The sequence below is a fragment of the Phoenix dactylifera genome, unplaced genomic scaffold (genome assembly GCF_009389715.1).
Source record: "Phoenix dactylifera cultivar Barhee BC4 unplaced genomic scaffold, palm_55x_up_171113_PBpolish2nd_filt_p 000366F, whole genome shotgun sequence".
Taxonomy (NCBI): domain Eukaryota; kingdom Viridiplantae; phylum Streptophyta; class Magnoliopsida; order Arecales; family Arecaceae; genus Phoenix; species Phoenix dactylifera.
The window spans coordinates 312,762-340,623 of NW_024067820.1; the positions used below are offsets into that span (position 1 = coordinate 312,762).

A 27,862-nucleotide genomic window follows, 5' to 3' on the forward strand; every position below is an offset into this window, starting at 1 on the left:
CTCTTACAAAATCATGAACAACGCTCGAATTAGCAAATTATATTTTATATATATATATATATATATATATATATATATATAGCTAACTAATTAAAAGCCTTTTCCTGGCCTTGAATATGTTAGACAACCCACCGCCCCTTCCTCGCCTCTTCCTTTCTTTTCCTCTCTCGGCCGATCGCGGCGTCTCCGTCCCCGACGCACCCCGGCGGTGACCTGATCCCATCGCCGTCATGAACTCCTACACCGGAAACAGCTCCAACCGTGGCCCGTCCTCCGCCGCCGCCTCCGGCGTCTCCTTCGACTCCGATCAATTCGACTTCGGCCTCGCCGCCGGCCGGAGCTCCGCCTCCCGCCCCCTCCGCAACCAGAATCCCAACCCCTCCTTCACCGCCGCCTCCGCCTCCGCCGCCTCCCGGCCGGCTACCTCGTGGACCCACCAGCCCGCCCGGCCGTCGTGGACCCACCAGCCCCCCGCCGCCGCCTCCTCCGCCTCCGCCTCCGCCGTCTCCAGATCTGGCATCGCCAACCCCCCTCCTTCCATGGTCGGCGACATCTTCGGCAAGAGCTGGACCTCCGCCGCCCCCACCCCCTCCTCCTCTCGCCTCGGGATCCCCAACAACAATCCCAGTCTTTTCAGCGATCTCGTCGGATCCGCCCTCGGCCAGGGCCGCTCAGCCGCCGGCAACGTTCCCCTCAAGGCCGCCGCCCCCAGGAACGCCTTCTCCATGGGTAATTTGTCCGATTCCCTTCCCAAATCCACCACCACCGCAGCCACAGCATCCACCACCTCCAACAACGCCCCGATGAGACCCTCCAGCCGGGGATTGGCGGATAATCTTGGAAATTTCTCATATTTGAACCAATCCGGCAATAAGATCGGGAATCCAATGGGCGGCGGGCAACCGATGAAATCATCAGCTTGGGGGCCGCCGATGAATGCTAAAAAGGACCCTTTTGGATCATTGATGGACTTTGGATCGAATCCTTCTGCAAAACAACCGATATCGTCGGCCAAATCCTCCAAAACGTCCAGCAGTGGTAGTGCTGATTACACTTTCGGGGCATTCCAGAATTCCAATTCAGCAAAAATGGATGATTTTGGAATGCCAGCTCCGAGCTTTTCGGCTCCTCCATTATCACAACAGCCTTCTCCGGCCAAAGGTGGGGCGGATCCGATGGATATGTTCTTCTCCTCGTCGGTCTCGTCTGCTCCTGCTGCAAGAGCTGCTTCGGAGGTACCAGGAAGCCAGCCGTTCTCGGAGGTGAATGATTGGGACTTGGGTGCGGAGTTTGGGGGACATGATGATGGTGAGACGACAACAGAGCTAGAGGGGCTCCCGCCACCTCCTGCTGGCGTCACACTCTTGGCAGCCAAAACTAAAGGATTGGAAAGTTACAAGCAGGGGCAGTTCGCCGATGCTATCAAGTGGCTTTCTTGGGCAGCTGTGCTTATAGAAAAATCTGGGGAAAATGATGCTGCCACTGAGGTCTTGTCCTGCAGGGCTTCTTGTTATAAGGAAGTTGGGGAGTATAAGAAGGCCATTGCTGATTGTTCAAAGGTATTAGGATGCTAAGAAGTGTGTTCTCTTCTTTCCTTTTATGGTATGATTATATTTAATAAAATTTTCAAATGGTCATTGGTTTGCAGGTATTGGAGCATAATAGCTCGAATGTGTCTGTGTTGCTGCAACGCGCACTTTTGTACGAGAGCAGCGAAAAGTATAGACTTGGCGCTGAAGATTTGAGGATGGTTCTGAAGATTGATCCCAGTAATCGACTGGCAAGGAGTACTATTCACCGCCTGAATAAGTTGGCTGATTAGAGATCCTTTGGGCAATCTTGCCCTGGCTCATTGTTTTTATTCTTTAGACATAATAATCAAGGTGTAGCTCTTATATTTGCTTCTCTATTGGTTACATGTGTGGGGAAATATTTACGATTCTTGATGAATTAACATATGGGTTGATGCGCTAAATTTATTATGAAGTTAAGGATGCTTTCACTAGTATGTTTGTGCTACTGTATCAAACTTTTTAATTTTGACAGTTTAAAAATCATGCTTATGGTCTCAAATCATATTACTATTGGTTGGTTTTTTGCACATAAAGTGTTGTGCATGTGGGCTACTGCTACCTTGATACTCATCTGACATGCTCTTGAAATGTTGAACTGCTTTTCTTTTTTCCCTCATCATGGCATTAGCCAGTTCAATGTTGTTTGCACTTCTTGGATTTTCTCTTTTGTCATGGCAGTGCATATTGTGGGTCTCAAGCTGAAGCAACACCCATACCTTTTTTCCCCCTGAAATACCAGTTTTCTAGCATTCTTTAGATATAAGTCGTGATGGTTGACATATAAATCTTTTCAGTTGCGATAGATATCTGACTTTCTTTTTTATGCATTGATTGTTTTCTCCTGCTTGTGTGCATTAAATTTTATATTTTTTGTGAAAATATTCACTTGATTTGATCAAAGACAGTACACCAAATATTTAATGGGTACCATGGCATGTTGCATGATGAGACGATACCATTCTCAATTCTGTTCTCTCCCTTCTGTTTCTTTCCCTTCCTTTAGTGACCATGGCCTTCTGTTGGGTAACAGTGTCATAAGTTTCAAACTCAGAGAAACCATAATTATACATCATAATGTATGGGTAAACATGCAATTACATCTTCTCTTAGCCCAAAGAAGTTTCTATAACTGCGATTCTTGCTACTTAGAAAATTTTATATGTGGAGTGAAATTCAAGATGATATTAAAGAAGAAAGAATACAGAAAAGACACATCTGGTCTGGCAGCTAGATTGCCTACCAATTTCATAACATGTCCAACTCACAAAGGCTGTTGCTGCTGGGAATGCAATTTATAACTTCAGACTTTTTGTGAAATGTTTGTTATAGCCACTTCCATTTTCCCTAGAAATTATTAAGCTTTTCTTAAAACTATAAACAAAAATGCCCTTGTTACAATAAATAGAAGAAATCTGACATTTTGTTTCATAAGAAGGATATGGATAAATAGGGTTCTGACTAAGAATCACACAGTTGATGTTGCAAAAATCATGCTGCTGAGGAATCAAGATAAGTCCGAAGAAGCTCACATCAAGTCTTTGATAAAATTTGACATGTGGGAGCAGAGGTGGTCAGAGAAAACATAGACGGAGCTTAAAATGGATTGAAACATAGATTAGCTCCTTTATTTGGATTGGAGGAAAGGTGTTTATATTTATGGTAAGATGAGATAGTAACCCGATTTGATAAGAATAGATGAGGGACAATATGGGGCTCCTGTTATGTGCATACCAAAAGTTCCTCGACCCTACTAATGCTCACTTGGTAACTCAACATTCAACCACACCCCGTGTATCGCACTAATTCTTGTGATTTACACCAATCTCTTAGTGCCATGTTGCAGAGCTTTTTGTGTCCATCAAATAACTGGCCCTCGCCCATTGAGGAGAGGCATCTATGTTTATGATAATGCGAGGACTTAATTGGAATAGAGGAGAAGCATCAATTGTAAGTTGAGATATTTCGGCACCACATCTTCATTGTTCTTCTGACTGGAATGCCTATGATGTAAGGAGAGTAAGAGGATTGGGAGAGATATGAGCAAGGAGATTTTACATTTTCTTTTCAACTTCTTTGGTCAAGGGTAATTTGGGGGGAAGGAGTGGGAATTTTGGTGGAATATTTCAAAATTCAACTTATTTTTACTTTAGTATAAATATATGTGAAAATATTTGGGTTTAACCGCCTGTAGTATGCTGTGTCATCTCTTATTTTAAAAGAAACAATAAGTTTCGCTTTTAATAATAGTGTCTTATTTTGTGGACCTTATTTTTTCCCTTTTAATAAAAAGATAACGTAGCAAAATAGTATCTTGTTTGAATTTTAGAAAAATAAGGAACCTAAGAAGAGAAGTCATCTTCCATATTTTTGCCTAGAGAATGTAAAAAAAAACTTGTCTTTGAAAAACTGATCCCCTGTATGTATTCATTACTAATACTTAGGTCTTGATTCTGGTCTTTGTATTGGTATCTGTATGATATGGTATGGGAATGCCTCTGTGTCAAGACATAGCAAAAGTATATTGTTGGAGTCAACACAACAAATAGTATCATGCATTAGTCTGGGGGCATACTGAGCCCCTGTACTGGTAGCAGTACCCTACTGAGCCCCTGTACTGGTAGCAGTACCCTACCAGGTTACAATATGCCTAGGATGGTACTTAAAATACTGCTCGTACATGATTGATGGAATTACATCAATCTTATTTCTTTTCCTCTTGAATAAACTGGGCATTCTAAGGAGAGTAAAAGTATAATGGGAAGTGAAATTTAAATGATTTATGGGATTGGAATAGTGTTAAATATTATATTTGTATATTTTATTTTATACAGATAGCTAAAATTTGATAGGAATCACTATTGATAGATCACAACCTCTTCTTTTACTCCATCTTAAATTTATTATGTGCATCACATGTGCCAAATTCTAGTGTATATTTAACTCTTAAACATTGATGGTAAGTTATCAGACCATTGTATCACAGTCTCCTTTAGAATATAGAAAGTTAATTTGTTGACTGAACTAGTTCCTTTTTTGTGAAAAAAAAGAGAAAAATCTATTAAATGGAGTAAAGTATGATTCCTTTATCAAAATAATGTTAAAATGTGATTTATTGGAGCATAAAGCAGTTAGTGAATTGCTTGAAAAGCATATATAGGTGGAATGAGAGCCTGCCAAAAGGAGTCAAATGTACTAAGATATCACTATGAAAGGTTAAAGATGCTAAAATGAATTCATAGTGTATAAGCATAACATGCGATTTGTATTCTGAATGATTTGGGCTTGATAGAGAGATAGAAAGGTATGTATATAATAGTGAGAAAAGGTGAATACTTGGGGGTTTGTAATAAATCAGCAAAGTCATAGTTTAGCAAAAGTTGATGAGACCAAGCAAATCTGTATCATTATTTGTTCTGTTAATCAAAGAGGTATCTTTTATCTTGCCGTCTTTCCCATGCAAACCCCTTGCTAGCTTCACTTAAAAAATATGAAAATAAAAAGGCCCCCCCCCCCCCCCCCTCTATGACTCCTGTTTCGTTCTTCACTTAAAAATTTTGAAAATAAAAAGGGGCTTCCTCTGGGACCTTGTTTCATTTTGAAACTCTTGTTTCGAATGAAACATGAAAACCAGAGGAGGAGTCCGAAGGATCTTGCCAACTTCATTTAAAAATTTCAAAAATAAAAAGAGGCCCCGTCCGAGATCCCTGTTTTGAACGAAACAGGGGCAAAGGCCCACCCTTCTCCGCCCTTCGTGCGGCTTCTCGGCCCTCCGCCGGCCTCCGCCACTCTTCTTCTCTCTTCCTTCCTCTCTCCTCTTCCTCTCTTTTTCTTTCTCCAGTTCTCCTTTTTCTCTGTCTTCTCTACTATGTCGATATGGGCCCGGCATGGAACGACATGGGGGCGTACCGACCCATGCCACCGGGCAACCGGTTTAGGCTCCGGTTCCAGCACAACAATCCTTGCCAAGAAGTGTTTCTATATTTGTTATTATACCTTGATATTTTGAGGTCTCCTTTGTCATAGTCAATGCTATATATCCGGTCAAGGTTTCGTGTCATTTTAAAGATTTCTTTGTGTTTTCTGTAAGAATGTAACATACAATATGAATGCTACTTTTGATTCTTTTTCTGCATTTGAAGAAAATTTCTATTTAGTGCAATGTTCGGAGCCCAATTATTAGTGGGAGACTCAGTTGAGGCCTTGCTTAAGAATAAGGTGAGACATTTACTTTTTGAAGAGGAGTCTTCTGCCCTTCCTTTTTTTTTCCCCGATCATCTTGTATTTGAAACACAACAAACTTTGCATTTTCTCCTTTTTTTTAATATTATTATCTAATGGAAGAGCTCTCTTTATGTTGTACATTAGTTTTAAACTTCTGGAAAGTGGAAAGTTTATAGCTCAATTATCATCATTGGAAACATTGTCATAATAGCAATGTTGAAATGTTGGTCAAGCCACAAAAACTGTATATGGGTACTAAGTTGCTTTCTGCCACCTTATTCTGTAACTTGGTCCTAACATAGAAGAAATTACATAACAAATGGTGTTGTTTATGTTGTTGGTTGAAGTGGATGGTTGCATACTTGCACTTGAGGTTTAAATGCTGCCTTAGTAAAGCCAGACAGAAAGGAGGTTATGCTCAGGGGTGCATATAGGTCAGATTCGGCATAGGGCCACATCCAAATCTAATGAGAATCGTGGATTCTGAAACCCTGATTCTTCTATACATGCGCACGCACCAAAAACTGTCTCAATTCAATTTATAGTTGTGCCCATATTCAGAGCCTTTTTCTTTTGGTTATGTTTATACCTGAAATATTAAGATGTGTATGGTATGTGGAATGCACACAGAAAATATCGCATGGAAACATGTTTTCAGTGTTTTTGAATTTCTCCATTTTCCTTTTTCAAAAAACATCAATTAATAATTGTAGGTGCCATTTTGGAGTCTCTTTGTACTGCTAATCTATATGTTCCATTGCTCAAATGGCTCACCTTTTGTTTCCATCATGACAACCATGGCGAGCATGATATTTGTAGGAGAGTTTGGCTTGATTGTTTGGTAAAGGTAGTAAAGAAATTTTTGAAATGACTTCTTTGCAGAGAATATTTGAGCGATAGGGCACTTATTGATGGTTTACTAATGTTCGGTGGTTTTTTCTTCGTTATATTCTACTGTTATTAGTTATGCTTTCTGTATTTAGGTATAGAAATAGTTTATCTTTGGCTTTCTTCCTTGGACCTCTTCATCAATTTTTCTTCATTATGCTTCAATTTTTTCAGTCATCCAAGGTGGTTAGGTGTATAAAAAGTTGATTTTTGGATCAGAGATTACATGCCAGTCTATGATGTATGGCATATGGGTCTTGATTGCATCCTTGGAGGTGGGATTTTTTTTTTTTTTTTCTCTTGCAGGTTCTAAGTTTTCAGTTCAGATAAGGTGCATTTGCTTTTCTTTATTAACGGACAAATTACATCTTCTGAGTGAGACTTAAATCGTTTGCATGTCATTGGTTCTATAGCTCACCTTGGGTCTGAGTTTAGGTTAGTAGTATATGGCGTTTCTCATCTACCCAACACTTTGGTGATGTTGAAGGATGTTGCGTGCTCAAATTAATTAAAGCCATCCTTGCGTGGGCAACCATGGGATTTTTGTATAGGACTAGTGATATGAGGGGCCACATAATAGGTACTCTAATCTTTCACTTGACATGAAACGTCTCTTGATACCATTTCCTGATCCATGATATTTAGTGGAGCACCAAATTCCAACGGATGTAAGGAGTTTGACATGTCCGTGATAGCATCTATAAGTTTTTTGCCAACAAATTCTTTGTGCAACAATTGCTATGCATGGAGAGGCTTAGGTTATGAGATAAATGACAAACAATATCAAAATTTCTATACAACAATCATGTCATGGGACTGCCTGGGAGATGATGAAGTTGCGGCATCCAACTTTTCTGTAGTTTAGCAGCTCTTTTTTTCCAGTTGAGCTTCTATGCATGCTAGTGCTGCACTTGTGTTTTCCTTGGAAACTGGTTTTCCTGATCTTGAAAACTCTTCTTATCTGCTGATCATTTTGTCACCCTTGGTGAGTATGGCTGTCTACTTTTCAGACTTCCATTCCAACACCGGTGAAGGTTTAGACGAGACTTCGTCTGAATTTTGTGAGCCTCGTCCTAAAATACGGTCTTATCCTCGACTTGCACTGTAGGGGATTCGTAGGATAAAAAAATTTAAAATAAAAATGCCTGGCCAAGATATTTTTGCCAGACCGGTATCTAATCCGATATGGCACTTTGGCATGGCACACCATGAACGGTCCAGCCCCGACAAGTTGCAGCAATCCTCCCTCCTGCCATTCTGGTCCAATCTCTTCATGCCACATCAGCTTGGGAGCCAGTTTGGTAACCATCTTGGACCATGTACTCTCTTATCAGGCCCATCTGAAGATAGCTTGTCGGAAGGAGGCCCGCCCCCGGTTTAGTTTTAAAAGCAGTCCCCCATACACCACGAAATTTAGCCCACCGAAAAAGTAGCGCCCACCGTCGTCGCATTTACGTGAAACCGGCCCAAACCAGCAACAAAAAGTTGGACCCACCGAGCCAGCACGCAACCACGGGGCACGAGTTCTACGTACTTGCCGCCCTCCTGCCACGTGTCCCAATAAAAACATATACGTCATCGGCACCACATGTGGCTTGCCTCCGCCTCTCCTACAAAAGTCCAGCCAGTACAAACCCATCCCGATCCCCTGCAACCACGTAAACACGTTTTCTGTGCTCCCACATCCATCACCGTCGAGCAATTTGCATCCCTGCTACGAAATCACCGCCACCAACTCTGCATCAAACGTTTTTATCCGTTGGATCAAGTTCGCTTCAGTTCCTTTCAAGTCGCTCGCGGGTTCGGGAATATGCTCCTAGTGTCACTAATGAAATATCCGAGGTCATTTTCGTCTACGGCGGAAAGAAGGGAAGCAGGTTGGTTAACGACTTGTGCCTGGAACTCGAGTGGCATTTAAGGAGACTTGAGGACCAGAGAGAGATATATAAGGAGAAAAATAAAATCTTCTCAGCCGCGGCCTTTGTGTGGCCTCGTGTTCCTCGTTATCTCTTCTTCCCCTCACTCGCCTCCCCTTCCATCTACCTCCAATCCCTCTCCGATTTGTAATAAACCCTAATTATTTTTTCGATTGCTCTTCGATCGGCTCTCGAGATTTGGTGTTCTCCAAAGTAATCGAAGAAGTTTTAGTTTCAATCGAACGAGTGGTGGGTTCTCCGTCGCCGAAGAATCTCGGTTTCTTGGTTTGTTTGCGGGTGGTTGGAGACCTATCACTCCTCCTTTGGGGTCGATGAGATTTGTTGATTCGGAATTCGGGGCGCGCGATGGCTTCTGTGCCGTCTATATCTGGTAGGGTTGTACGAATTCTATTCTTGTTGCTCCTTTTTGTTTTGATTTTTGGATTTGGTGAGTAGGGTTTTGGGTTTGATCACATTGGGAATGTGATGGAATGGTGCAGCTTCTGTGGAGTGCGCGAATCTCTGCAAGCTTTCTAAAGGAGAAGGGAGTGGAAGTGGGCGGTATGAATGCAGTGTGCTCTCGTGTGCTTGGAAGGCGCCGAGGGATCGAACCGGGTCGCTCGCCAGCACGCCGCTGCCCCCGTGTTCGTTGCAGCTTCAGGAGGGGCAGGGCAGGAGGTGGAGGAGCTCGTCGCACTATGTGAAACCCCTGGTGAGTTCTTGGTCCTCTTGCAACTTTTATTTCTCGGGCCAGTTGGTTGTTGGAGACGTTCTACTGGTTTTCTTGCTTTTGATTTGAAACAGTTCTTGGTTTCTTGGTTTTGGTGAACTGGTAATTAATTTGGTTGCTCCAGCTTTCTAAGAGTTTATGTAATGATATTCAGAAAAAAAGATTGAATTTTGGATGCTTTATATCAATCAGCCATGGAAACGTACCAAAGTGTTTGACTATATTGAAGTTGTAGTGACGTTGGCCTGAATTAGGCATTTAGTGACGCTTCTTGAGCCATATAGGCCTGTGCAATTTTCCCATAGAATGCTTGGAAGAAAGATTGAGTCTGTTGGATTGTTTGAAAAGTATGCAAGTTTTAACTATACCAAAGCCATCTTTTTGAAACCCTAGACAAGGAAAAAACTACTGTTCTCATGGAATTCAAAATTCCATTTCCGTGCTTAGCAAGAGGGTGCAAGAGGGCAGGAAAGAAGCTGGATCATATCTTCTTTATATGTGCCTTCCCCCAACTGACTTGGAAGGTTTTTTGGCTTAAACTTGGTTTAAATAAAACATGTTGATGATTTAAGCCAATAGGTCAGGTTCTTATTGGGCATGTTTGACTGGACATCCGGGATGACATTGGCGGTCCATATTTCTGTCAATGCCTCTATCTGGTATTATTGGAGCATTGAAGATTCTTTTGGTCATAAAAAAACCCACGGAACATTTTTTTTAAAAGGATGCTTGGACTTGCAGAGATTTTGAACATAATATCAGCTCAACATGCTCCTCCATATTTTAATCAGAAATCAGGGATAATCTGCAACTTAGCAGATAAGTACCCATCAAATATCAATGCAGCCAACTTTGCTAAAGTGAATATCACGTATGCATGGTATTCATGAAAAATTTGTACCAACTTTTGCTAAATCTTTAACTGAAGTTATTCTATCTGATTGTCAGGTAAGTGGAGCTTGACAAGATACTTTTGTTCTTAGATATGTATCTTGTATCTGTATCATGTTATAAAGTGAAGTCACATTTTTCTTTACCTGATCAAATATGTTTCAGTTATATCTTCTAACTTGTTGACAGTTACTAATATAAGATTTGTGTTATAATTTTTTAATTCACAGGCCACCTGGAGATTTGAAGACCGTAATTTTAGAAACTTAGGTTATAGAGGAACTGTTGATCTTGTGATCTCTGGAAGGTTTATTAGTTCATGTGTTACTTTTTTCTCCGACAAAACATGGAAGCTGAGTTATTCTTCCTCATATTCAGAACCCTCTGATGCCATTTCTCCTGAGTCATTGTGGGAGGTATGTGTATACTTAATGAATTTTCTTTTTTTGCCCCCATCATACAAATTACTTTGAACCTCTTGTTTTGATCTTCGTATGAAGTGCTTATCTGATTCTGTACCTTTTTCTCTTATATCAGTTATTATTTTTTCCGTGCTCAAGATCTTTGCTTTGGTGCTATCTCATCATGTTGACAAAGTATGAATTTTAATTCTTTATTAGATTGATTCCCACTGAAGACTTTTTTGGTGGCCATGTGTGGGATAGGCGAAAATTTTAGCACCTTGGAACCAACAGTTACACTGGGTGGCAATATGTATTCATTCTTTAGGTGACCTAACAAGTTAAATTAATATACATTTATATTAAGGAAAGGATAAAATGATAGTCTAACAAGTAGTAGGAGTTGCACTTGCATTTGTAAATTTATTGCAAGTTTGAATGTATAGAGGGCGATCTATAAAGTGACAGTTCACTGATGCGCACAGAGTATCTTCTCAGATTTGTTCTTTTGGGCAATGGTAATGGGTCTAAGTTGTATAGATGGCCACATTATAAAATTCACAATAAAAACTGCCATTTATACTTGACATATACTGTAAGCTGTAATTTAGTGTAACTTTTAGTAATATCTTATTCCTAGCTTTACTAGGAAGTGGTGGAAAGTTAAAAGCAAAGCAGAATTAGGAAATCCTCTAGCATCCAGGTGGCATTGAATAGTGAAAATAGCATTAGGATATATGAATATGCAGCTTTTAAACTAGACTAGGCAAACATTGGTTCTGCAAATGATTCTCTCCGGTCATTAGGATAAAAGAGGAGAGGATATAAACCTCCCTTTTCTCTAAAATGATTTCTATACCATGCTTTGTCCAAAATACTTAGAAGAGAGTAATTGGGAAAGGCTTTTGTCCTTTATCCATATATTCTAGAAAATTTATAGCAACAAGGAAGAACCAACTCACTTGGCCCTATCTTTGAGTCAATTTGAACTGATGATTGAATTTCAAACTGCAATATATTAGTAAGTTTGCCACTCTCCTTTGTTTAGTGGCAATTAGGGCATCAGTTAGTGAGGCTACTCCCTATTAGTTTATTTTCTTCTTTTTACAAGTATAGTCCCAATGAAATAGGTACCAATAAATCAGTCTTGTTAACTTGTTAAATCTATCAAAGTATCAATTAAAAATCTAAAAAAAAATTTAATCTCTAGTCGCTTTAGAGAAAAAAAAAACTCCCCCTCCACCATGCACCCATGCTAAAGAGTGAAATATAAGTAGTAGCATCATGAGGTTCTTTAACTCTTTTGCCTTTGCAATTATTTCATTATAAGTCGCATCTATATCTCAAAATGTCTCTAATTTCGTTGCATAAACTCAAGTGTCCATTGTGGAAGTGCTGCTTTGGTTGCTTCCTGTCTGTCTGTATGTGGGGGGAGTTTAGCACCCAAGAAATTAAACTTTAATAGGCATGATGTTGTCCTTGTGATGGGTGGTTTTCCCAGCTACATATGTAGAAATTTTATTCTAGTTCCTTTATCTTGCTGCAAGATGTTAACGAAAGAAGAAAAAAAGAAATATCCAATTTTCTCTACTTTTCTGGGGGTCTTATTTTTATTTGCTGTTTTCTGATCTTTGCATGTATGTTCTGATCTTTAACTTTTTTCTTTTTCTTTTTTTAAGAAAAAGAAGGAAATCCTTGTAGCTTTATATTGGATGATTTGTGCTAGTGATAATTCATCAACATTGTTCTTCTTTTGATGTACTAGTTTAGTAGTTGATGACATTTTGTGTTCTTCAATGCATGCATTAGGATCTGAAACCAACCATTTCATATCTTGCACCCGAGGAGTTGAAGTTAGTAAATGATGCTTTGAAGGTGTGTATTTTTCAAATGCTCGGCATAAATGGAATTCCTATTATTGCAATGCTTTTCTTCCTGAATCTTCCAGTGCTACTACATATAATTAGTATATGAAAATGTATTTATGTCAGTGCAGCTAGCTTTTGAAGCTCACAATGGTCAGAAACGGCGAAGTGGAGAACCCTTTATTGTCCATCCAGTTGCAGTCGCTCGGATTCTTGGAGAACTTGTGAGTTGTGATCTCAAGAACTTGTTCTAAACTTAAAACAATTATCATCTAGAGGACATCTTATAATTCATATGGCACTATGATTTCCAGATATTATTTACTAGATTAACGTTGCTTTTGTTCATTAGGAGCTGGACTGGGAGTCAGTTGCTGCTGGTTTATTACATGACACTGTTGAAGATACAAATATAGTTACATTTGAAAGGATCGAAAGGGAGTTTGGTGCTACTGTGCGCCACATTGTTGAGGGAGAGACTAAGGTAGAATATAGCTCTATTCATCATATTAGACATCCCATTTGTTAATCCCTTAGTGGAATTTAATTATATTAGGTTCTCTATTATTCACTTAATTAGGTATCCAAGCTTGGAAAACTACAGTGCAAAAATGCAAACAGTTCAGCACAAGATGTAAAAGCTGATGATCTAAGGCAAATGTTTCTTGCGATGACAGAAGAGGTATTTTCTTGTGCATTGTCTGAAATTTGAATCATATGTAAAATATTATCATCTTAGCTAGAATTTAATGAAAGAATGCTCCTTTTAGGTTCGTGTTATTATTGTCAAATTGGCTGACCGGTTACATAATATGCGCACTCTTTCACACATGCCTCAGCACAAGCAGGTTTTTCTTTTTTACCTCCCATTTCTTGTTCTGGTCTTGTGAGTTATTTGGTTACTTTTGTTTTAAGCATCGTTACCTTTGCAGTGTAGCATTGCACTGGAGACACTGCAGGTGTTTGCCCCTTTAGCAAAGCTTCTAGGAATGTACCAAATAAAGGTATGCCTTGATGGAATTTATCATGTAGAATTTGCACATTGTTGTACGTCCACATTTTTTTTTCCTGAATTCAAATTTATATCCATTTCCATATTTATAACTTCATTTATATGCAGTTTTCTTAAAATTCGGGCAGTAAAACATCTTTCAAAAGAACAAATGTATTCTATCCAATTAATGAAGCAGTTATTAACATAGGAAATGATTTTATGGTGAAAGGCATTGGAAATAGTTGTGAGACTAGTAAATTCGCAATCAGAATGGCCATTTAGAGCTCATATTACTTACCAATGTCACAGAAGATATAGTCTGAGAGTTGATTGTAGGATTAAATACTAATATGGAATTCCAGAAGACTGCTTTGAAATATCCATTTTTTTAAAAAAAAGGTGGAATTTAGGCTTGATCAAGTTAAAATATCTGGTCCCCTGAAGGTTATCCTTCTTGGTTATCTGGATATATTGTATTTCAGAATGGAGAGGTGGATGAGTCGTGTTGGTAGATTTGAAGTCTGGATAATGTGGATTCGTGCTTTTGGAGTGTTATATGATCAACAAATAAATTTATTACTTAAGGAAAAAAATAGTTTTGCTCTATGGATTTGTTTGATGTAATATTTTGTTTTATAAGGTTTCATATTGGTAGATGCTAAATTGGCTCTCTAACATAACCAGGAAGGATAGGGTTGGAAGGTCACAAAAATGTTAAAAATTTATTTAAAAGGGGCAATGACCTAATATATAATCTTATATAGGCCATGCCTTTTCACATACAATATGAGATACGACAACTTCATTCCCACATCACCAGCATTTGCTGCACTGTATGAATGCCATATATCCTATTAGAAAATCCATGCTCATTAGGAATATTTCCTTTCTGAAATATTGTTCGATCATCTGATTCCCTTCATAAGAATCTGATCAGTGATGTTATGAGACTTTCAAGCAAGATTTGAAGTGCTGTGGTATGGGGGTGGATCGGTCATGCCCGGTATGGTGCGTACTGCAGTACACCCTATATCTACTCATGGTTTATCCAAGGTTTGAAATTCCATGGTACAGTATAGCATGACATACCCTCAATATGCCTCAATACATCTTGGTACAAGGAGTATCCTACCATGGTACTGTTGGTTTTTCAAACATTGCTGTTATTTTTCAAGTTTTTGCTAGATTTAATTGTTTAGAGGTGGAAACATTTTGTGAATTCAATTGATCTCGTGCTCTAGGTGATCAGAACAACCAAAACAATTCCTCAAACAAATCAACAATCATTCTCTTATAATTTCTAATATCTAAAAATATGAACATTAAATTTACGGCTAAATCTTTACAAACGCTTCTGACTAAAAGGACAATACAAAATATTGAAGTAGTGCTGAAAATGCCCCATATGTGTTATTGTTGGCTGGTTTCATATCTCCCAAATTCTAATCCAAATGTTCAGACCTAGAGTTTGATTCTCTGGTGGGACCATATACTTACGTGCAATGCTTTTGGTAGCATGAATTTACTCCAAATTAGCTCTTAATATGCTCTAGGAAAGATAAGAGCGGATTTATTTACAGCATGTGAATTTTCTTATCTTTTTCTTTTTCCTTTTTAGGTTGACAGTAAACTGTGATTAACCTAACTGTTGTGATAGATCTGAAGGTTGCTGCCAGTACAGTTCATGTGAAAACATGTCCTTGTATTTTCTGGTTTTATCTAGTTAAAACATTAGTAGTTATTATGTGGAAATGTGAACCATGTATTAGGAAAGAAAGGTGTATAACCCAACAGGCACATGAAGCGATTAGTCTCATATTTATTATAAAAGTACTTAGCGGAGCAAAAACCAGTCCGTGGATACTAGTTGGTGGCAAAATGTCACTGCTAGGAATGAAGCTGTTTCCTGCCCTGGCTCTGTTCTAACAGAAAATTATTTGGTTTAATGCTAATTTCTGTTTTCCTATCAAGATCCATTCCCATTGCTTTACACCGTCTTCTATGATGTTTAGCATGTTCATTTATTTAACTTCCATTCTTAGATGTGAGGATATATATATTTTTTTAAAAGCTAGTACTTTTTTTGTTTTCTGCTTGAAGATCAATATAAAAAAAATTCAATATAGCCAAGAATTTTTTCTTTTCTATTGGCACATCCAGTTGGAACCCAGGTTTAACTGCTGTCTTTAAGTCAGTGTTTTTTCTGTCTTTTGATGGTGCACCATGCCTTATAGCATGTCATATGCCACATGTATGACATGGCTAACATCTGCTTTGGCATGCAATAAACTGATATTCTACTGCTTTACCTAGACTGTAGGCAATGAAACCAGGTTTAAGCTGCTTTTACCAATGAGTCCAGATAGTATGGAGAAATTTTGTGACCCAGTGAACACATTTTTTCTTGTATTTATAGTATAATTGTTAACCTTAATCTTGATTCTTCCAACTGATGAAGGTGATCACCCTTTGCAGTCAGAACTGGAATATCTGTCGTTCATGTATACGAACCCCGTTGATTTTGCTGAGCTCAAAAAAAGAGTTGAAGCACTTTATAAGGATCACGAGAAAGAATTGGAAGAGGTACTACTTCTTTTAATTATTTATAACAAACAAGTTTGCTGATGCCTGATGTTTACAATCACATTGGAATATAATTTTTGTTTTTAATTCCTTTTCCTGTCCAGGCAAAGAAGATTCTGAGGCAGAGAATTGAGGAGGATCAACTTTTAGATCTTGTGACAGTGAAAACTGAAGTTCAGTCTGTATGTAAGGAACTGTACAGGTCGAGTCATGAACTTAAATATTCTACTTCTGGTTTTAAAACGAGCATCTTTGGCTATCATAATAAATCCAAAACATGACAAGGGGCATCCCAATGCACGAGGCTCCTGCCACTGCGGAGGCTATGGAGGGTCTGATGCTCAGCATTATCCCCACACGTAGAGAGGTTGTTTCATATTTTAGATCTGTGACACCCAGATCACAATGGAGCAACTTTACTGTCGCTCCAAGGCCTGCCTTCAACCTAGACATGAACATTTATACTTTATTTTGATATGCTTTTGATTGTTGGTACATTTATTCATGCATGAACACTTAAAATTGTGCAAGTTTACACGTATGCGCAAAAGAATATATGAACTGGTGCATGTGCATTATCTCTCTTAGATGAGATAAATTCAATGGTAGGTAGGTTTGCAAATTTTCATAGTGTATTAGCTGATTGCTTTTGGTAAGTGTATTAGCTTATTGCTATGATACATAATTCTTGAAATACCAGTTTTCGTGCTAGTTAGTTCTCCATGACAGTCTGACATGTTTCTAACAAGATTCAGAACTTGGTATGATTTGATAGTGCCTCTATTCATGCCATTCTTTAGTTGCCACTTGTCATTTTATCTGAAAATTGCATTTTAACGTGATTGGGGTCTGGATGATGGTGATGATGACAACGGTTAATGTTAAATCATTTAAGGTATAGGTATTCTAAGTATTCTTGTTTTGGCTTGCCAATGTGTTTTGAGCTCGGAGATGGAAGGGAATCATTTTTAAACTTGACTCTGAGAAAGCTATGACAAATTTTGTTGGTGTCTAGTTTTTGGAGGTAGTTTGGCTTCCAAGAGAGATGGGTTGGGTGGATCAGGAGTTGTTGCAATTGGTGCTAACATTCTGTAGTGTTGTATTCTGCATGTATATAGTGTGTAAAATTGCATTACCAGTAATTTTGCCAACAATTGTTTCATAGATTTCATGGTATTAAAGCTCCAGGATCATCTTTTGATGCCATCATAAGAGCTTTGAAATTTTTTTTTTCTCAAAGTCCTACTCTCTTTTAATCTCCAACAGGCGACAACATCAGGACCTAAATAGCAGTATGGTCTCTACTCTCTAGTCTAGTTTGCCTAAGAGTTATCATAATTTGACTTAACCATTTGTTGAAGCTGTGTTTTGAAATTCATTGGTGGCTTTTGATAGTTCTTCAATGGAGTTGTAAGACTTTGATAGATTTATCTGAGAAGTGATGATCAGATAGGATGTCCCATCAACCTGTGAGTGATGTTTTTAATCATCTTTCCACCCAGTTCATTAAGTTCCAGGCACAACTGATATAAAAAAACTTGCCTTGAAGTTTTAACAATTTAAAGCGCTGTTGTACCCCTTCTTCAATCATATGGATTGTGGTAATAAACTATTGGTTGATCAACTCATAGGTCCTCCCAGTGGGTCTCAATCTTACATCCTCTACAATCTTCTTCTGGCACACTTTAGTTAGATTTAAATTGCTATTTCTCAATTACTGGATGATTTTTTAAATTTTAATCTATTTTGTCTTTTATCACTTCCACTTTCAGCTTATTTTCATTCATCAATTGAATTTCAATTTTTACGTTAATTACTTTCGCCCAACCTTGAGCATCTTTGCTTATTTTTGTTTTCATTTGTCATTTTCATGGTTTTTATTCTTTTGGTGCATTTTAGCTTCCAGTCACTTTGTTTCCTGTTAAAATTTGTCAAAACATTATTATATAACTCATCTAGTTAGGTTCATCTTTCATTCTGTCCCCTCTTCATGGTGTTGGATGGTCACTTTGCTTCCCAATTGTGTTGCACGTAGTTTCTCACTGCCTTCTTTCCTTGAGGTTTTGTTGCAATAGAGGTATACATCTAAGCTGATTAACCAGGATTTGACATTAAGATGCAGAGACTTGCTACATACCCTAGTCCATGTAACCTACGGTATCTTTTACAGGTTCTATTCCTTCTGTTATTGCAGATGCCACTTGGTGAGCTTGTTTGCCAGTACTACTCACCACTTCAACTTCTTTAACCATGCATCTAGTTCGCATTCTTTGCTGCCTCTTGAGAGCCATCTCTTTGGTTTTCTCAATCTCTTTTTCTGATGATGCTTATTGCCCCCCCCCCCCCCCCAAAAAAAAAAAAACAACTTTTGGTTGATCTGTACAACTGAACTTTCTTTCTTCTCAGAAAAAAAGCCAGTGCTTACTGTTTAGGTCCTTCGATGATGCTGGTTGGGCTGATATTCACCAAAAAATGCAATTATGATGTGAACTGGAGGTGCTATTTAGATTTGATGAGTTATATGTATTGATGTTGCAGCAGTCTTGACTATGCAGACAAAATGTCAAACTTCAATTCTAATAATATAAATAATAGTGAACAAAGTATGAAACTTCAGTTAGAATAATACAAATAATTGGTGGGGTGAACATGATCTGTTTGCCTTTTTTCTTTTAATTTTCTGATCAGCTTTTATTGTTTACATTCTTCATCCACGTGTTCTACAGAAAAAAGAAATTAGTACCTGTGCACTCTTGCTCATTATTTACTCCAATGATGGTTAAGTGATGAATGTTTTTCCATTGATTATTTTTTTTGGTTACATTGCAGTATATATAAAGCTGCATTGAAATCTAAGAGTTCCATAAATGAAGTTAACCAAATCACACAGGTTTGTCTTTGTATCCAGATTGACACAAATTATGATGCCTTAGTTTTTTGGTTTTTCTTAATTTAAAGCTGCCTTTTGAATTATTAATACTTTTGTTGATTATATCCAGCTTCGTATCATTGTAAAGCCAAAAACCTGCATTGGAGTTGGGCCTTTATGCTGTACACAGCAGGTAGTGCACTCTCTGCTGATCTTCTTTATGTTATTTGCTCCAATATTTTACAACAAAAAAAACTCATTCTTTTTTGTGCTTTATTTAGATCTGTTACCATGTTCTTGGTCTTGTTCATGGAATCTGGACTCCTATACCTCAAGCTGTGAGTTATCTATACGTGCATCTTTTATCAATTTTCTTATGTAGTTGCCAGTGTTCAACAAATTAGATCTTATCTAACAGATGAAGGATTACATTGCAACTCCAAAACCTAATGGCTATCAAAGTCTCCACACCACTGTGATACCATTTCTGTATGAGAGCATGTTCCATTTGGAAGTTCAGGTGATCTCCATGATACATGCTCCTCATGACTTTGTTGGAAGTTTGATTTATTATGTCATCATACTAGTATTCTGCTGTTGCCTGTCGATATCCCCCAAAAATATGATTGATATCCTTGTTCCATTTATTCTCAAAGAATAATTGCCATTCTTTGTTCCGATAACTGTTGAACTTGGCAGATAAGAACAGAAGATATGGACTTAATAGCTGAAAGAGGTATAGCTGCCCAGTACAGTGGGCGAGGTATAGTTTCTGGTAAGGTGGGACGTGGAATGGCCAGTGGCTGGAATTCAAAAGGAAAGTCTATGTGCTTGAACAGTACAGATATTGCTCTCAGGGTATTCAAGCTTTTCTAACAGAAGTCAATATTTTGTAGTTGGTAACCTTATCATGGAAGTCCTCAAATAATCTTTTGATAATATGGATCGTGCACATTCCAATTATTGATAGTGATTTTATAGATTGGCTGGCTCAATGCAATAAGAGAATGGCAAGAGGAGTTTGTTGGTAACATGAGTTCTAGGGAGTTTGTGGATACTATCATGCGAGACCTGCTAGGGAGCCGTATCTTCATATTTACACCAAAAGGAGAGGTAATTGCACATAAGGAATAATATTATAAAGTACATGTTGTTTTTGCAATATTTATTATCTTATTTAATGCAGATAAAAAACCTACCAAAAGGAGCTACTGTTATTGATTACGCTTATCTGATTCACACTGAAATTGGCAACAAAATGGTAGCTGCAAAGGTACATTTCTAGATTTGGTGGTAGAATATCAGCTATTCGATCAGGTTTTTTTTTCTAATCCTTTTCCTTTGCAGGTCAATGGTAATCTTGTTTCACCCATGCATGTACTTGCTAATGCTGAAGTTGTTGAGATAATCACATACAATGTTAGTATTTTCCATTTCTTCTTCTAACAGATGTTATTCTTTGTTCCTGAATGTCTTGTTTCCAAATAATGGATTCAACATTCTAATACAGCTATATCAAATCACAAGCCATTGTTTATGGTAGACTTCTGGAGTGCTCTAAATATGTCCTATATGTCTTTAATAAGTCAAAATTGTGATCATCTGAGCTGATTTATATTTAGACATCCATGAGCAAACATGGATTAATCAATATTTCAACCTATTAGAATATAGCTATCAAGTCTGAATGGATCAAAGGAAGACAAGATCGAGCCATCGAGTTAAGTTAGAGGTATGATTAACTTGGGTAGAGGAGGACAAGGTTTCTAAAATGGAGGAACTTAACATCCGGTCTTTTGTTTGACTGCCATTACACATCAGTCCTTTACATAGGTAGCATTTTGCATACAGTCCCTGTTCCCAGTTTGCGCTGTTTTTCCCACAAAGTTAGGCTTGACGTGCATAATTATACGTGTTCCTGTAAACACTGGCGTATGGACTAGGGATTAAACATAAGATGGCCAATGAAATCAAGGATTAGACATTGAATTTTTGGTTAACAAGGATTGAACATAGATGGAAGCCAATCCATGGAACAGACCTCTATTTTCCCTTGTATGTCACCTTAAAATGTATCATGCAACAAGGGACCACATATTGTGGATTATACGAAGTTAAGTTTTCGAGTATTAATTGCATGCCAAAAACTGGAAATTAGCAAATAAGAATGTTAGTGAAATGGTAAAAGAACAAAATGCTTTCATTAATTGATTTATAGGTAGACTGGCTGACAATCTAAACTCTGAATTGGCTCGATTTGAAAATGTAAAATATTGAGTTACAGGGCCATACCGATTGGGGGTAAGGTACGTGCAACATCGTGGATTCATCTGACAAAGGTATTGATGGGTATGCATGGATGAAGCTGATTCACCTGTCATATGGTCTTCTTTGGGTTATGAATTTACACAATTTTCTGGTACAAGTTTTGAGGATTAACCCAAAACCTCATCTATTTGATTTTGATCCTGAATTCATGTTCTAATTGCATGAATTCAATCATCAAACAACATTTAATCGCAATCTAAAAAAAGTTCTCTTTTTTTTTTCCCCTTTGAGTTATACACAAAATTCCATTTGGACTTTGGAAGAAATAAGGGAAAAAAGGGAGGGGAGGATTACCTGTTTAGAATGATTTACTAGCCCAAAAAATCGAAAAGCGAGCTTCAGTCCTAAGCCAATCTCTCTTGGCACTCTTTCCTTCTTCATCACTTTCTTTTCCCCTTCAAATGGTGAAGAATGTTTGCAGAAGAGGCTATTTTAGTCATATCAAGCAGTTTTAGGCTATGCTGCTTGGTTTGGGGCAAATAAACCTTGATTCTGCCCAAAATCGCTCAATCTAACAGTTGTTTGAGCAATTCTCGTGTGGATCAGCAATGTTTGTCCACCCCAGTGCCCTGTAGTATCACCAAGGGGTTGGAACAGTGCATATTGATGGGTACGTGCTATATTAACTGGTATTTCAAACATTGATGAGGGGAGGTGTAGGGAATTTAGAGAAGCATGCCTCCTTAAAATTGGAAAATTGTTAAAAACTGTTGGATGGATGTGGTTTTTTTTTTTATTTGTTTAAACCCAGTGGCGGAGCTGGGAATTTCATCTAGGATTTACAACCATAGCAAGTAACAACTAGTAAACCATGAATATATTTTTGGTAGAAAAAATGGATATGTGCCTATCCTGTATGATCATAAGTAAAACCTACTGCAAGAGGATGAGTATTAATAACAAATAAATGCCATGACTAATAACTAATGTATTATTCATAAGACATGTTTCTCGATCTTATTTATATAAGACAACCTGATATATTGATTGCCTTATGAGCTATTAAACCACATGTAACTTGTTGAGTTTATATAATGCATCCACAAAAGAAAGAATAGACAGCCCTGCATCAAAACCTGATATGCAAATCCATTTCAGATTCTCACTCAATCCCATGATTAGAAGGAAACAAACAGAAAGTTTGGAGTAAAGGATGTTATATACCTCAGAGGCATGTCACCACCTTCATAATAAAACCAATAGAAGAGAACAAAATAACAAGCCTTGTCAAAGTCGTGCCGTCCTCCTTTTCATATCTTTTGTTTACGCTTCTTTGATACCCACTCAGTTAAAATCTTGAAAAACATATGCAATGTTAAAAAATGTGGTGCATGAGGCTGTATATGTGGCTGCATATGCTTACATAATCCCTTGACCATGTTGTGTGCCCTCTATGCAGCTATTATATGCAGTTAGGTCGCATATGGGCAAAAATGATGGCTTGCTTAGCACTTTGCAGACACATATACAACAAGATAAGGTTTATTAGCTCATATGAAGCCTATTTATCATTGTGCAACTGTATATGTTGCCGTTTTTTTTATGCAGCCACATTTTGGCAAGCCCATGCAGAAAACGTAAAGTTCAAGCTTATGGTTTATTTGGATGCGAGTTTTAAGCAGGCTAGATACATGTATATTAATGTCAATATGTTAATTATGATATAATTATTACTAAGAATTAATTACTAAGTAGTAAGCACTAATTGCTAGATATTTTTGTTATTAATATTAATATTATTTTTATAAAAAAATATTACTATTAATATTATATTTAATATATTTTATTTATTTTAGATGTTTAAAATACCAACTTCATATGCCTCCATATATGCAGCTTGCATAACGTATATGCACAATGTGGTCTCTTGATTGCCCATGTACTCCAACTGTATTTTTAAGCATCAGAGCTATGTACGTTAGATTTAAGAATCAACAGTGGTTTTACTAGGGGTTGATCTCTTTAGGACTTCATTTGGGCATTGCCGCATGATCATAGCCAGAGATTGTGAGTTACACAAGTAGTGAGGACTATAGAAAAAGAGAATGGATGAAAGGGGATGCTCAAAAGGAAATTGTAATGTTAAGGGCGCCAAGAATAGTATTTCACTAGGATTTCTTTATTATAATTTTCCATATATGATTAAGTCAAAAATCGTATGAGTGCTTTTAGGAGCAAATCTTATTATTTACAATAAATAAGAATTCATATTCAAATCTTGGTGTGTGGTCTAGTCCACAGCAAACTGGAAAGATTCCACTTTATGTGTGCCTTCCATACATGGCAGATTTTGGGAATCGGACATGCTTGAGATTTATGCTTCAGTGCATGTCAGTACACATGATGATGCATCCGAATCCCAAAGTCTGCCATGTCTGGCAGAAAGGCCTGAAGTGCAAACTCAATTTCCACTTTGCAGCAGACCTAAACGCACTCCAACGGACCCTCCTCATGCCCCTATGGCTCTGCTGATCATGAAACCTAAAATATTACAAGGTGATGAAGGCTGCTTGCAGATCAAATGCAATTTTTCCCCTGTTGATACAGATCACCTACAACCTTTATGGTAGCTAGTTGGTGTATAGAATGATCAGTTCAATCAAGGGTCTGCTGGGATTGTCTTCAGATGTAGATAAATGAGAGAATTGAAGCAGTTCACTAAAATTGTGGTGATTATCAATGCATGGTATATCATGCATGTTAGGTCTTTAGAGGTTCTGAATTGCTTTCCCAGGTATTGATTTCTTGTACTTTATGAAACAAGTGCATATATGAATGAACTTCAACGAGAGCATTAACTAAACGTCAAGAAGGATGGATACTGATTAAAAGTAAGAGGTGCATACCAGGAAACAAGAATATACTCAATGATGTACATTGTATGATTTATGTTAGAACTTATACAGGGAAAAAACATGTGAATACTATGTTAAACATGGTGACTTCATTTAACAGGCCTAAACAGTGTGTGATGACAGAACACTATAGAAATTTACCTCCCAAAGAACCTGTGGTAAGTTAAATAAACTGCTTTATGGCTAACTGGTGCCTTGTTTCATTCACTTGATTTAATGATGCATTCTTTATATTATACATTGTTTTGACTAGTTGTCTTATTTATCTTGATACTCATGTACATTGTCATGTAAAACTACATCCTCCAAGAGGTGACACTTATGAAGTCTCCCAATTAGTGGTGCTCCCCTAAAGATATTAGTAGATGAATGACAGGAATAAAATGTATAGAAGTAAGATCTGTTGCCCAAATGGAGGGGGAGGAGATGCCCGATGAATAGATAGAACTCTTGATAAACCAGTGAGCCAATGGTAGCTAGGTTGTTTTGCCTTGTGTATAAGATCTAAATTATGTCTTTTGACATGCTTCTTAGAATTTGGTTTCACAAGGCTACCTAAGTCCTGAAACTTGTATGCTTAGGAACTATGGTTCGCAGTACCGATTTCAGTACCCATATAGTACCAACACTCAATACATCCCCATATTGAGTATCAGTCTGCTAGCATTATGTTATGGTACATCCTGAATAGGTGGTACAGTCCATTATGGTGAACCATGTTTGGAACATCATTTGGCACTTTGACCTTAATGTGCATGGATAAAACTGCTGCATCACTTGTCACATATTTCTTTTTAATTCCACTCTTTAAGTTGCACCATTGAAATTAATGCTTTATTTTCACTGACTGAATCTTTTGTTTTTATATATACCATCATGGTTATGCAGCTTCCTAGGTCTTCATCGCTGAGATCTCAGTTTATATCCAGTATCATGCACTTAACAAAAAGATATACGTAAAAATCCAAGCCCTTCTTTTACTTGGCTGGTATAAACTATATTCCTAGACATCAGCCCATATGATTTCTATGAAGGTTTTGAGTATCACCTAGTATTGGGTGTACATTAACTCCAGAGCATATCATTACAGTACAGGGGCTCAATATGGTATTTTACTAAATCATAATACAACTGCTGCCTCAACCTAGCAGTGCACCATGTGTTAGTATAGGGATGTACCATACTAATCCTACCCATATTGGTAAGCTACTGCTACAGGATCCAATAAGAGACCAGAAACCTCAATATTAAAATATTGACCAAAGTTTTCCAAGCATTTTTTACTACTTTAAGAGGTACTTTTCCTGCGAAAATCTCAAAATCATGGATTAAGAATGGACACTACTGAATTTTACCATATCAACCAAGATTTTGATATCTCAATCCTGATATATCTGTTAAAATCTCCAAAATTCTCAGATCTTTCAAGTATTTCTCTGCCTTCCATCTTTGCTGGGATAAACCAGTATCTTGGTTCTTGTCAGTCTCAGTCACCCACAAAGATGACTGAAATCACAGCTTTTAAAAACCTTGACAGCTGCTATGCTTGGGTCGTGTACTCTTTATCATACTCTCTTTGTGTTTCCGGCAGAAATATTATTAGGATTACAGTTTGGTTTATTTCCATTGTTCACTATAATCTTTCTTTCTTAGGCATTATCAAGCAAATCTGCTTTCCAGAGGCATCAGCAATGGTTGCAGCATGCAAAAACTCGCAGTGCTAGACACAAAATTTTGAAGGTACATTTTTCCTTTTTGTGTAGTATGCTTTTGAGAGAGCAGAGGGTATTGATGGGCTTTATTTTCTCTCATGTAATCTAATTATCTTATTAACGATATTTGCTATTCATCTAGTTTTTGAGAGAGCAAGCTGCACTCTGTGCGTCTGAATTAACTGCAGAAACAGTAAATAATTTTGTTGCTGATCTTGAGGATGAGAGTGATTATGAACAAACATTTTCCAGCTCTCCAACTAAGGAAAGAAATTCCAAATGGGAGAAAATACTTGGGAACATTGAAGAATCATCTTCCACAAAACGAAAACAAGATCTCTTACATGTTCAGGATAGTGCTGGCATCTCTAAGATCAATGGGAAGCACAACGAAAGTATGCAGAAAATGAATCTTAAGGTTAATGGGAATTCAGTGATTCCAGGACATGGGTTTGCTGAGTTCTTACATGCTAACGTACCTACATACAAGGAAGTTTTACCCGGCTTAGAAAGCTGGAAAGATGGCAAAATTGCTTCTTGGCACAATGTGGAAGGCCTTGCAATTCAGTGGTTTTGTGTAGTATGTATTGATCGAAAAGGTAAGCTCCCCTTTCCATAGGTAATTCATAAAAGTAGTTCTATAATGTCATGCAAGTTGTGTATTATCTACCATCTAGTGCACAAGTTCTGCAGTGTTTAGAATCTCACCTGCACTGTTCCAGCATATCTTACATTTGTCAATTTTTGACATCGCGATCTGTTTGGTAGCAATTTGAACCACATGATTGTCATTGAATCCTGACAATGAACCTTCCTTCCCCTCTCTCGCTCTCATTTTTCCTTTTGGCTTCGTATTACAAGTGATATTTACTATTACTGAACCTCATTGCTCTCCCACTTTGCCACTTCTAGCTCATGACCTCAATGAGGCTTCCTCTTTGAGCCATCTGTGGTTGTGTTAGTGATTTATTTTAAGGTAGTCCCATCTTAAATTTCTCTGTACTTATGGTGATATTGTGTGCTTATTTAGATCCTTTCGAGCTGCCCATTTTTGTTGCATACCTAGGTGCAAGATGAATTTAGTTTCCAGTTTATTATGTTCATTTATTCTCAATTACAGGTATGATGGCTGAAGTTACATCAGCATTGACAGCCACTGGGATTACGATATGCTCTTGTGTGGTGGGTGACAAGTGGGGCTTTTAACGTTCATTTTTAGAACATATGGTGCATCATTGACCTTAGCTTTGATGTTTTGATCAAGCAGGCGGAGATTGACAGAAGAAAAGGAATGGCAGTCATGTTGTTTCACTATGAAGGCACCTACAACGACCTGGTAATTTTCAAACAAATTTTGTTCCACTAGTAGGTGTTGTTTCTAATCCATGGAGCACTTGCAGGTCAATGCTTGCTCAGGTGTGGATGTGATCCTTGGTGTTCTAGGTTGGTCTGCTGGTTGTAGCTGGTCAAGTCCTTTGGATGATCACAATTTTCTCGAATGCTAATAGACGGAAGCAGACCTTTAAACTGAGCAGGGGTTCCTTGGCTGCGAGAAGAGCAGATGTAAATACCAATTTTTGCAATCCGAGGGGGTATTACATAGTTTTGTAGCATGAAGAGGGTTTCAGTTTATCCATTCATACTCATAAAAATAAATCATCACCAGCTAGTTAATCTAGTCAGCGGAGTGAGGGGCATGTAAATAGGTTAAAAGAGTAGTTCGGAACTTCTCAACATATAGAAGCATCTGTCATGCTTGTAGAGGCTTCTTTTTGCAAATAGGGTGAAATAAACTATTCATGTCGAAATAAAGTGGTACGCTCCTACATGGTAAGCGTTGATTGATGCACCAATCTGAATGATGATGAGCATCATGGGGCCTAAAGTGGAATCCGGTAACTAGAAGATCACAGTGAAATTCTGACTCTGGTCGGCAACAGTGACTACAAGTACGTACAGACTTAATGTGGTTCGCATATTTGTAGCGAGTGCAGCTCCATTTCGTTATCGAAAATCTATATCCTCCAATTAGCAG

The 27,862-nt window shown here is 38.0% G+C and overlaps 2 protein-coding genes across 2 annotated transcripts; both read left to right on the forward strand.

Annotated features, from left to right (window-relative positions):
• Positions 1-104: 104 nt before the first annotated feature.
• Positions 105-2,076, forward strand: LOC103703637 (nucleoporin nsp1-like). The gene is made up of 2 exons (XM_008786555.4): positions 105-1,559; positions 1,649-2,076. The coding sequence occupies exons 1-2, from the start codon at positions 231-233 to the stop codon at positions 1,820-1,822; spliced, it is 1,503 nt and encodes a 500-aa protein (XP_008784777.3). The 5' UTR covers positions 105-230; the 3' UTR covers positions 1,823-2,076.
• Positions 2,077-8,623: 6,547 nt separating this feature from the next.
• On the forward strand, positions 8,624-27,676 carry LOC103703636 (putative GTP diphosphokinase RSH1, chloroplastic). Its single transcript, XM_008786553.3, has 24 exons — positions 8,624-8,990; positions 9,100-9,311; positions 10,451-10,636; positions 12,431-12,496; positions 12,618-12,710; positions 12,839-12,970; positions 13,067-13,168; positions 13,257-13,334; positions 13,419-13,490; positions 15,956-16,063; positions 16,168-16,265; positions 18,893-18,953; positions 19,063-19,125; positions 19,214-19,270; positions 19,351-19,452; positions 19,632-19,790; positions 19,914-20,045; positions 20,119-20,205; positions 20,280-20,351; positions 25,769-25,855; positions 25,970-26,426; positions 26,948-27,009; positions 27,095-27,163; positions 27,228-27,676. Exons 1-24 carry the CDS (start codon positions 8,966-8,968, stop codon positions 27,330-27,332), a joined length of 2,685 nt encoding a protein of 894 aa, XP_008784775.2. The 5' UTR covers positions 8,624-8,965; the 3' UTR covers positions 27,333-27,676.
• Positions 27,677-27,862: the final 186 nt, after the last annotated feature.